The sequence below is a fragment of the Cetorhinus maximus genome, chromosome 7 (assembly GCF_964194155.1).
Source record: "Cetorhinus maximus chromosome 7, sCetMax3.hap1.1, whole genome shotgun sequence".
Classification (NCBI taxonomy): Eukaryota; Metazoa; Chordata; class Chondrichthyes; order Lamniformes; family Cetorhinidae; genus Cetorhinus; species Cetorhinus maximus.
Window position 1 is genome coordinate 82,116,335 of NC_135885.1, and position 12,140 is coordinate 82,128,474.

General features: G+C 42.3%; 1 protein-coding gene across 3 annotated transcripts in view; it reads left to right on the forward strand.

Moving 5' to 3' along the window:
- The window catches only part of cep295 (centrosomal protein 295), a 115,326-nt gene that overhangs the window by 59,592 nt on the left and 43,594 nt on the right, over positions 1–12,140 (forward strand). For all 3 annotated transcript variants that reach the window (XM_078545766.1, XM_078545768.1, XM_078545767.1), the window contains 2 exons: positions 1,063–2,131; positions 11,591–11,816. In XM_078545766.1, coding sequence (XP_078401892.1) covers positions 1,063–2,131; positions 11,591–11,816 — 1,295 coding nt within the window. The remainder of the gene's footprint in view (positions 1–1,062; positions 2,132–11,590; positions 11,817–12,140) is intronic.

A 12,140-nucleotide genomic window follows, 5' to 3' on the forward strand; every position in this document is an offset into this window, starting at 1 on the left:
GGAATTGGTTGCATAGTTTAATCTTTGGTGTAACTCCGCGATTAACCGATGTAGCTGAACTGAGCACCACAACCGACCCCTGACCTGACTCGACTACCGCCTCCCCACCTCCAAGCCGACCTGACCATTCACCCACTTCTGGTCAGCACCCAGCATTTCTGCTGATCAAAAGATCTGGGTGTAGAGTTGACAGTATATTTACCAGCATGGATGAGAAACCATAGTTTGAAGAGGAACTTGAGATATAACCACTGATGTAGAGAAAACTGAGAGGAGGTCCAATAGGTTTTCCAAATTGGAAAGTGCTTTGACCTGATGCCACTGCTTTCCACACAGAAGATGCAGTTAACAATTTCAGAGCCTCGCTTAGAGTGAGGGCTGGTTGGAAGAGATTTCCTTAGAGTTGAAGCATGGAATGATTTCGCACGCTGATTAATTGAGGAAGAAACCATTGCATCTCTTAATGGAAGAGTAGATAAACATTTGAAGAAGAGAAAGATGCAATGTGTTTGAGAGAATAATAGGATTAGTTTTGGAATGGACCAGTGAAGAACCAGCACACACAAAATGGGTCATATAGTTATTTGTGTGCTATAACATTTTATAGCTGTTCTGTGATCCATATGTTATAGATTCCAGACCTACTTTGAATCTGGAATTTCTCTCAATCTGAGTAGAAGCTGAAGTAAATATTCAGCAATTGGAGGCGGGACAACAGAGGGATGGGGAAAGGGAAAAAGAGAACACTTTTTATATGTTTTATAATGTTGAATCAACCTAAACAAATGGAGTATTGGTGGTCAAGACCTCAATGCTGATTGGTTAGCTTGAGAGAATTCGAGACCATTCAGTAAAATTTGCGATACGAGATTTTGCTTTGATAAATTAACTGTTTATTTTTAAATACTTCAGCTTTTAATGTGGTAGTACATTCTATAAGGGTATTTCCTTTATTTTCTTTTAAGAATAGTAGATTTACATATTAGTTGTTGCCATTTATGACTTTTCTGCTATTGAAGAAAATGACCTGTAGTAAGTCTTTTTGCTATGTTTTATTTTAAGGTTGCATAAAAAATCAGTGGAAGAAATCAGGAAGCAATTAGAGGAGTATCAGTTGAAAAAAGGATGGTCCCCTGTTTCTACTATAACAAAGCACTTAGCTGAGCAGCACTTGGTACCTCAGATAAGCCATCATGATAAATGTGCTGGACTTGAACTCAAGGTTGATACATCCATTAACAAGCCTGAACAGACTTTTGTTCCTAGTGCTCAATATCCTGATTTTATGAATCAATCTAGAACTCTGAATCAGAGGCAACCCATGACAGTGCCATTTGTTCACTTACAACCACCAGAATTACCATGCACGAACACTGGTCAAACACAAATCAATCCAGCGATACAAGCACCAGGTCGCACCATTTGCTTACCCGAGAGTTCCGAAAATGCCTCTATCTTTTTACCAAGACATCGACTTTTTAAAAATCATATTGTGTTGGATTCAGCATTGCTCAAAACCTCCCAGCAGCGTGCTGCCATTGCTGAGAATACAATGGCACAACAACAAATAGCCAGAATACCTGAAGATGGATTAAGTGGTTCTAAAGCCCCTGACTATATTAATCAAAACCAGTCTGCTGTATACAATGTAAGCAATAGTCCACGTGATTCACCAAAATCTAAAAGACATGTAATGCCCTACAGTGTACTTGAAGTGAATGGTCCAGAAGTTTCAGAACCTTGCATTCGGACTTCGGCTATAGTTGAGCCACAGCAAGGGCTGACACAAGTAAGGTTAATGGAGATGTTGCTGGATCAATCAAAGCCCCAAGGAGAACAGCTGGGAACATCAGAAATTTCAGGGGGAGCTTTGAAACACTCAATGCTTTCCACAACTTTCACAAAGCATACTGAAACTTTGAGGGATCAAGAGAGATTGCGTGCTTCACCAGTAGGTATTTGGGTTCAACAAGAACATTTGAAAGAATTGCAGCAACAACTGTATAGACAGAGGGAGGACCTTGCTGCAACACACAAGTTACAAGAGGAGTTCATCCACAGGCAAAGCCAACTGAAGGAACCGATGCAACAACAGTGCAACGCCCTGGAGAAGAATTTTATTGAAAATCAGGTAACGGTACATATATCTAGGGGCTCTTATTTTTGCATGTGCAGTAATATATTATAAAGTAGAAAAGGATGACTTTAGTGTAAAAGTTTCATTTTATCATTGCAAGAACCACTTGACTCTAGACCTCATAAATACAGGCCTCTTTAGTGCAGCCTCGGCAAATGAATGCAACTGAGGAAACTGCGTGTAGACTTGGAGTTTGGTGACAGGGGGAGTTTGGTGAATGGGGGGGAAGGAGGTGTTTGTTTCCTTTTTCTATCTTTCTCACCCTGTAGGAATTGGTTTTTGCTCTACTACAGGGAAAGGAACTAGCTGTTTGGTGAGTATCTGGTGAGTGGCTAAGGTCTATTCTATTCCTAAGGTTTAAAATAGTATACAAATTGATAAAGTCAATAAAATACATAAAAAGCAACATAAGTAAGTGATATAATTAAGTAATTATTTAAAAATCATCAAGGATGGCAGGACAGGTGATGTGTCAAGGCCGCAGCATGTGGGAGCTCTTGGATAACATTGTGATCCAGCGCAAACACGTCTACAGTAAGTGTTTGCAGCTTGAGGAACTTCAGCTCAGAGTCATTGAGCTGGCAGCTGAGCTGCAGACTCTGCAACACATCATGAAGGGGGATAGTTACTTGGATGCTTTGTGCCAGGAGGCATCCGCACCACTTAGGATAGGGTCTTCCGCTTTGTTAGCAGTCAGAGACAGGAGGGTATGATTGCGAGTGAGGCAGGTAAGGGGACCCAGAGGGCAGGGGTGTGAGCCTCTGCAATTGTTCAATAGGTTTGAGGTTCTTTCAGCTTGTTTGGATGAGAGCAGGGGCTGCAGGGTGGATGAGCAAACTGACCATGGCACTGTATAGGAAGCCATTCAAGTGGGAGGAGCAAAAAGGAATGTAGTGGTAGTAGAGGACAGTATAGTGGGGGGGCTTTGACACTTCCCTGCAGCAAACAGCGAGCGTCCGGACGGTTGTGTTGCGTGCCTGTTGCCAGGGTTCAGGAAATCTGCTCGGGCCTGGAGAGGAACTTGATGTGGGAGAGGGAGGATCCGGTTGTTGTAGTCTTTGTAGATACCAACGACATAGATAGAACTTGGAAAGAGGTTCTGCATAGAGAGTGTGAGGAGCTAGGTACTAAATTGAAACACAGAACCTCAAAGGTTATTATCTCTGGATTATTACCTGAACTGCGTGCAAATTGGCATAGGGTGCATAAAATTAGAGAGATGAACATGTGGCTCAAAGACTGGTGTGGGAGAAGTTCCGGGTTGTGGGGCACTGGCACCAGTACTGGGGAAACTGGGGGCTGTACCGTTGGGACGGTCTATGTCTGAACCGTGCTGTGACCAGTGTTCTTGCGAACCACTTAACTAGGGAAATAGAGTGGGTTTTAAACTAAATAGTGGGGAGAAGGGATCAAATGTGGAAAGATGTGGTATATCAAAGAGCAGAGACAAGGTAAGGGAGGAGAATAGTAATATGGGAAATGAGGGCCATAGAATGGCAGGAAGGGACAGAGAAAAGAACCTAAGAATGCATCAAGAATCAAGACTAGATGTTACAAAGATAGCAAAAAGACAAAACTAAAGGCTCTGTATCTGAATGTGCGTAGCATTCATAACAAAGTAAACAATTGATAATGCACATTGAAATAAATAAATGTGATTTGCTGACCATTATGGAGGCGTGGCTGCAGGATGATGAGGGTTGTGTCTTGAATATTGAGGGGTAAATGACCTTCAAGAGAATAGGAAGCTAGGTAAAGGTAGAGGGGTAGCACTGTTAATCAAGGATGGCATTTGTGCAATTCTCAGAGATGGCCTTGGTTCGGGAGATCAGGTTGTCGAATCGGTTTGGGTAGAGATGAGGAATAGTGGGGGAAAGAAGTCACTAGTGGGAATGGTCTACAGGCCCCCTAACAATAATCACAATGTAGGACAAAGTGTACAAGAAGAAATATTGGATGCTTGTGATAAAGGGACGGCAATAATCATGGGTGACTTTAATATACACAAACTGGAAAAATCAGATTGGCAGTAGTAGCCTGAATGATAAGTTCATAGAATGCTTTTGAGATAGTTTCTTAGAGCAGCAAGTTCTGGAACCAACCAGAGAGCAGGTTATATTAGTCTTGGTATGGTGTAATGTGACAGGATTAATTAACAACCTCAGGATAAAGGCACCACTAGGTAGCAATGACCATAATATGATTGAATTTTACATCCAGTATGAAAGGGAGAAGAGTGGGTCTAAGACTAGTATTTTAAACCTAAATAAGGGTAACTGTGGGCATGAAAGCTTAGCTAGCTGAAGTGAACTAGGGTACTAGGCTAGGGGATAGCTCAATAGAGAAGCAGTGGCAGACGTTTAAGGGAATATTTCAGAATACTCAGAATCAGTACATTCCTACCACAAAGAACAATTCTAAAGGAAGGACCCACTATCTGTGGTTAAGTAAAGAAGTTAGAGAAAGCATCAAACTTTGAGGAAAAAGCATATAACTGCACAAAGATGAGTGTCAGGTCAGATGATTGGTCAGAATATAAAGAACGGTAAAGAATAACTTTAAGGTTAATCGGGAGAAATAAATTAGAGTATGAGAGCAAGTTAGTTAGAAATGTAAAAACGGATAGCAAGAGTTTCTACAAGTATTTAAACAGGAAACGTGAGCTAAAGTGAGTATTGGTTCTCTGGAGAGTGAGAATGAGAGTTAATAGTAGGGAAGGTGTTAGAATCGGTCATTAAGGTGGTTATACCTGGGCACTTAGAAAAACACAAGGTAATCGGGAAGACTCACCATGGTTTTTTGAAATAGGATTTCCTAGTTAACCAATTTATTGGAGCTCTTTGATGGAGTAACATGCGCTGTGGATAAAGGGAGCCTGTAGACATACTGTACTTGGATTTCCAGAAGGCATTTGATAAGGTGCCATATCAAAGGTTATTGTGGAAAATAAAAGCTCATGATGTAGGGGGTAACATATTAGCCTGGATAGAAGATTGGCTGGCTGGCAGAAAATGAAGAGTATGCATAAATGGGTTTTTGTCTGATTGGCAGGATGGGACTAGTGGGGTCTCACGGGTGTGTACTGTGGCCTCAACTTTTTACAACTTACATCAATGACTTGGATCAGGGGGAGCGAAGGGATGATAGCTAAATTTCCAGATGACACAAAGATAGATAGGAAAAAATGATGTGAAGAAGACAAGGAGTTTGCAGATGGATATAGATAGGTTGAGTGAGAGGGCAAAAATCTGGCAAATGGAGTATAATGTGGGAAAATGTGAAGTTGTTCACTTTGGCAGGAAGAATAAAAAAGCAGAGTATTACTTATATGGAGAACGACTGCAGAATTCTGAGTTGCAGAAGGATCACCGAGGTGGAGGTGTGCAAAAAGTTGGTATGCAGGTACAACATGTAATCAAGAGGGCTAATGGAATGCTATCCTTTATTACGAAAGGAATTGAACATAAAAGTTCAGTTATACAGGGCATTGGTGTGACCACATGTTGAATACTGTGTGCAATTTTGGTCTCCTTATTTAAAGAAATATGTAAATGCATTGGAAGTGGTTCAGAGGAGATTTACTAGATTGACACCTGGAATGAGCGGGTTGTCTTATGAGCATAAATTGGACAGGCTGGGCTTGTTTCCACTGGAGTTTGGACTGAGGGGTGACTTGATCGAAGTATATAAGATCCTGAATGGTCTTGACAAGGTGGACGTGGAAAAGATGTTTTCTTTTGTGGATGAGTCCAGAGCTAGGGGACACTCTTTTAAAATTAGGGGTCACCCTTATAGGACAGGTGAGAATTTTTTTCTGAGGGTTGTGCAACTTTGGAACTCTGCGGTAGAAGCGGGGTCATTGAATATTTTTAAGGCACAGGTAGATAGATTCTTGTTAGGCAAAGGAATTAAAGGTTATCGGGGGGAGTTGGGAATGTAGAACTCAACACAAACAGATCAGCCATGACCTTAATGGCAGAGCAGGCTCGAGGGGCTGAATGGCCTACTTCTGCTCCTAATTCGTATGTACGAAGGAGCTGAATTTCTGAGGTGAGATGAGAGTGACTGCCCTGGACATCAAAGCAGCATTTGACTGAGTGTGATATCAAGGAACCCTTGTAAAATTGAAATCATTGCGAATCAGGTAGAAAATTTTCCACTGTTGGAGGTCACACCTAGCATAAAGGAAGATGGTATGTTTTTTGGAGGACCATCAGCTCAGCCACAGGACATCACTGCAGGTGTTCCTCAGGGTAGTGTCCTAGGCCCAACCCGAGGTGAGTGTGACTGCCCATTGATATTGGGTCAGCATTTGACGGAGTGTGACCCCAAGGCGTACTATAAACAGAAGTCAGTGGGAATCAGGGAGAAAACTCTCCACTGGTTGGGGTCATACCTAGCACAAATAGATGCTTGTGGTTGTTGAGGCCAATACTTCAGCCCAAGACAACATTACAGAGGATCCTCAGGGCAGTGTCTTAAGCACAACCATCTTCAGCTGTGTCATCAATGATCTTATTGAATGGCGGAGCAGGCTCAAAGGGCTGAGTGGCCTACTCCTCTTAACTCATATGTTTGCACTTTGGCCCTGGCAAAGGGTCAAAGACAAAAGGCGTTGGGTCAATGTCCTGGAGCTCTACCTAACAGCACATGGACTAGCGGTTCCAGAAGGAGGTTCACAACAACTTTCCAAAGGACAATAAGGGATAGGCAGTAAATACTGGCCTTGCCAGCAACACCCATGTCTCTTAATCAAAAATTGTGACTAGCCTTTGCTACCCTCAGTGTTTTTTCCAAGTAGTGTTCGACATGAAGGGGTACTGATTCATTAGCTGAAGGTGGGTGGTGGGTGGCAATCAACTGGCTCCCTTGCCCATGTTTGGCCTGATGCTATGAGATTGCATGAGGCTTAGAGTCCATATTGAAGATTGTATGTCACTATACAGCAACCTCTCAAGGCAGTGACGGAAGAGACTGGAACATTGGCTGTTGCTTTGACTGGTCATGTTGGACAGCTCTGCCAGTATTGGTATAAGTTCCCAGATTTTACTGAGGAGGGTTTTGCAGGGTCAATTGGGCTGGTTGTGCCTTTGTCATGTCCAGTGCTTAGGTTGACTCTAGGTGGTCCATTCTTTTAATTCTTGTTTCTTGTAGTAGTTTGATGCAACCTGCTTGCTAAGTGATTTCACAGAGCAGTTAAATGAGCTAACCATACTGTTGTTGTTCTGGAGTCACATAGCAGCCAGACAGGGTAAGAGCAGATGCTTTCCTTGACCAAAAGGCATTAGTGAACTAGATGTATTTTTACAACAAACGGGTAGTTTCATGGTCAGCATTCCTGATGCTAATGTTTTATTCTAGATTGTTATTTATTTAACTGAAGTGAAATTCCTTGGCTGCCATGGTGGAATTTGAATTTGAGTCTCCAGATCATTAGCCCAAGCTTCTGGATTGCCAGTCCAGCAACGCCACTATGCTACTGTACACGTTAAATACTGTGACTGAGCTTCTTAGAGGCTGTGTATTCAGTGGTAAATGACTTGCTTTGTGACACCCCAAATCCTTTCCACCATTTACAAGCACAAGTCAGGAGCCTGATGGAATATACTCAACTTGCCTGGATGAATGCAGCTCTAACAACAGAAGAGGTTTTGTATCATCCAGAACAAAGCAGCTCACTTGTCTGGCACTAAGAGGTTCATGCTCCTGTTTCCCCTTACAGATGGTTCTTGACTTTAGGATTTTTACAAAGGACAACATTACACAGAAACTGGGTTTGGCTCAGCCACAGACTTGCTGTTTATTTTTAAAACTCCTAACACCCTAATACAAAGAGCTCTAAATTAGTGTAATTGACAATACACAACATGTAATTGGCTAGGCCTGTTTAAATCCCTCCGCGATTTAACCTCTACTTCTACTTAAATAGACAAAATCACTACGACTTATTAGAAAGTCGCTACTTAAAAGCCACAGGCAAAACCCCACATTTCTGCCCAAACCTTCCTCAGTTCAAACCCAAATCTCCCCCAGGATTTGGTTGTTACACTTAAATTTATTTAATACCTCAACCCCAATACCCCTCTGATTTGGCTGATAATTACAATCCTCCCATGCAGTTGGTCCTTTCCAGTGTGAATTGTAGGTCCGTAAGTCAGTTTGACCGTTCCTGACCCTCCTTCATGACTGCAGTCCACAAAACCTCAGACCAATCTCACTACAGTTTGGCTGAAACCACTTACAATCCTCAACATAGCTGGTCTGCCCTGTGTTGATTTATAGGCCCTGAGTCAAGGTGACTAGCCCTGACCCTTCTTCCAACAGCAGCGCCAAACTCTTCGAAACTCTTGTCCTTTTTTATGATGGCTCTTATCGGAATATCATAAACATGTTTCCTGAGGCCGTCTTGCTGGATGGTCAGTGCTTAGCACCTTTCAACCCTTTTAGTCTGTTACATGCCCTGGTCCGGACAGACTTGCTTCATGCTATTGTTACTTCCATCACCAAAAACAATGGACTCCACCCAGGTGAGATATCTCTGAGTCCAAAGACGATGGGCATGTCAATATTTTTTTCCTTCCCTGATAGGAGTGAAAAAAGCAAAATACTGTGGTTGCTGGAAATCTGAAACAAAAACAAAAATTGCTGGAAAAACTCAGCAGGTCTGACAGCATCTCGGAGAGGAAGATAGAGTTAACGTTTCGAGTCCATATGACTCTTCATCAAAACTAAAGATAAATAGAAATGTGGTGAAATATAAGCTGTTTAAGGGGGGGTGGGATAGGTGGAGCTGGATAGAGAGCCAGTGATAGGTGGAGGCAAAGGAAAGATTGGCAATCTCCCCCCTTAAACAGCTTATTTCACCACATTTCTATTTATCTTTAGTGTTGGTAGGAGTGAATGTTGCTATGTAATGGCCATAGTCTGGGGCCACTATGCTAATGGCATTCCCATTTTCTTAATTGGGATATGTGATGGTAGCTGTCTTGTCCCATTGTATATGATTCAGTCCTTTAACTACATCAGGCAGAAGCAGTTACCTTGCACAATTGTGATAACATCCCCATTTCTAGTCCTTTAATTGTGTCAGTTACTTTGTGATTTTGGAATGTTTGAAATTAACCCCTTACCGTATAGCCAGCCTCTGTGTTTTGTGTTGAGTTTTGGCATTCATTTACAGTACTTCTCTGTGGTTTTTGGGGGTTTTCATATTTCATTACGTCTAGCTGGATGGGATTCCGATCCCACATCTCCCCCTTTAACATCTCGAATACTAGAAATATTACCTCCGATGAAATCTTCTGCCATGTTACGGGAATTGCGAGTCTCAGCCAAATCACTGTCTATACATTAGAATCTATTACCAAACCCCATCTTAACCATTCGCCAGTGTTTTTCCTTTTGTTTTCCACACCTGGAAGTCAGCCTGATTGATAGGCTTGGCTTCCAGTTGGATAGGGAGGACTCAGTGCAGGTTGCTGTAACAGGTAGGTCTGATTCTCAATCCCTAGAGACTTTGATTGGGAAAGGCAGAAACTGAACAGGACAGGGAATGTTCCTCTCGGCTGACAAATAGTACTTTCGTTTCAGCTTGCATGACAATCTTAACACATACAATTCATAATCAATTGTACAATCATTTGCACGTGTGAAGCAACTCAAATCCAGGAGGGAATTTCAATATTGAAACCAAAAACCCCACAAGGTGGGGAGGCTATTTCCCTGAACTCATTCCCCGTGTCTCTGTTTCTCTGTTCAAGAGTATAATAGCGCTTTTGAGACTCTTCCACCTCCTTCACCAATTTTGAGAGATGCTCGGGCAGTGGCGGGGTATCATATCCAAAGTGGGCTATGTATTTTTGGAGGCTTAGAAGGGCATTGCCTACTGTGAAGCTCATCGAGGTATGATCCCAGATAAGAATTATCCTTTTCTGTGAAATATGAACTTCCAGCAGGGGCTTAAAACAGAAGGCCGGGTCCTGAGCGGGACACCACGTGTCATTGTTGAGCCTATACTGGCTCGCACTGGTGATAACACTGTGTCCCATTGCCCTCATATGCCACCTGGGTGGAACGTAGTTCTGAACCATTATCTCCATAATGCAGTTGATGGATTGTGCACTTTCTGATTTAAACCCACGCACCAGTTGGCTGAACTCATTCAGGTGATAAGAACACAACGCTATGTGTGCACCCCCCCCCCCCCCCGACATTTGGGCTCTGACCCTCCGACACACATACAAAATCCCTTGCTCCTCCTTCCACCAAATGTACGAACATAATTTCACGCCTCCTTAGTCCACCCCATCCTCCACCTTAACCTCCAGTCCCCCTCTATTGGTGCTTTGTGTGCCCTTAGCATGATGCACTGTAGCAACTCGCCAAGGTTTCTCTCACTTCCAAATCTGTGACGACTTCTGCCTCAAAAAATAAGGGCAGCAGACACATGGGAACACCTGTTCCCCTCCAAGTCTCACATCATCCTGACTTGGAAATGTATAGCCATTCCTTCACTGTCACTGGATCAAAATCCTGGAGCTCCCTAATGGCACCGAGTGTACTTTGCTAAACAGACTGCACCACCTCGAGGGTAATAAATGCTTGCCTGAGTCACCTACATCCCATGAAGAATTTTAAAAATAGTTTAAAAGCATGTCAGTTGGGATCAGATGTTAGTTTTTTTAAAAAACTGATACCCACGTCCAACCCATTCACGTGTGAGTTTAATGGAGGTGGGATAAAGGGCAGACAGGTAGTTAACCCACTCCCAGCAGGTGGGTTGATAATTTTAATATTTTAAGGAAGTTGGCAGCCTCTAATGAATCTGTAAAGCAGGTTAAACAATGGCTGGCAGGATTTCCCAGACTTTGGGAAATGTGGTAGCTGAAGGGAGACGAGACCAGCTTCCAGGTAGAAGCTAAGAGCCTTTACAATACTACTTGTCAGTTGAGAGGAGCATTCCCTGTCCTGTTCAGTTTCCACCTTTCCCAATCAAAATCTCTAGGGGTCGAGAATCAGATCTACCTGTTACAGCAACCTGCACTGAGTCCTCCCTATCCAACTGGAAGCCTAGCCTATCAATCAGGCTGACTTCCAGGTGTGGAAAGTGTCAAGTACAAAAGACACACGCTGTGGAGTTAAGTGCCACAATGTGTGAGGAAACCCAGACCTCTGGGTTTCCCATCCGAAACTCTGTCTCTATGCAACCACTCCTGTTAATATCCAAAGCACAATGTTACACTGGAAACTATAATTATAGTCTTAAGCTTTAAATGCATATGCCCCTGGTCACATCCTATCAATCTGGAATGTTTTTCAACCAGTGCAGTATCAGTGTTTTGTATATTTAGACATTTAAATATGAACGTTAATTCTGCTGTCTAAAAGCACAAAAAATGCATCAAGATGGTAAAAGTATGTTGGGTAGAACATATCTCTTAAATGTTATTCTAGCCTGGACACTCGCTGCTGCATAAAACAACATCTGGAAGTGGAAATGTTGAGCAATTTGGTCCTCTTTCATCTGTGCTGCGAACCTTGGAGGGCTTGAATACTGGATCAACTAAGGAGAATCTCCAGTTAAAAAATGAAGATCAGCTTAAAAATCCGGAGCCAGCAGCTCAAATAAATGGAGCATTAAATCCTTCATGGTGCTATGATTCCAAATCGATTCAAGCTGGTAATTTTAGCCATAAATTTTGATAATTATTTTAATTCTGTGTGATTAAAATTATTTAGTAGAAGAAAGGCATAAATAAGTTGCAAGTTTTTCTGTAAGTACTACCTATTGAGCTTTTTGTGGAGAATCATTGTATATAGTTATTTGGCACTTCACTCCACCAGCAGTATGCTGGCCTTATTGAGGGAAAAGACAAGTTGACAGGTGGTATTATCACCTGGTTTAAAATATGATGTGGCATTAGCCAGGAAATGAAGCACACAATGAAACATATATGAACCAAGTATGTACCTTTCCACTGAAAATTATTTTCTTGTCCACATA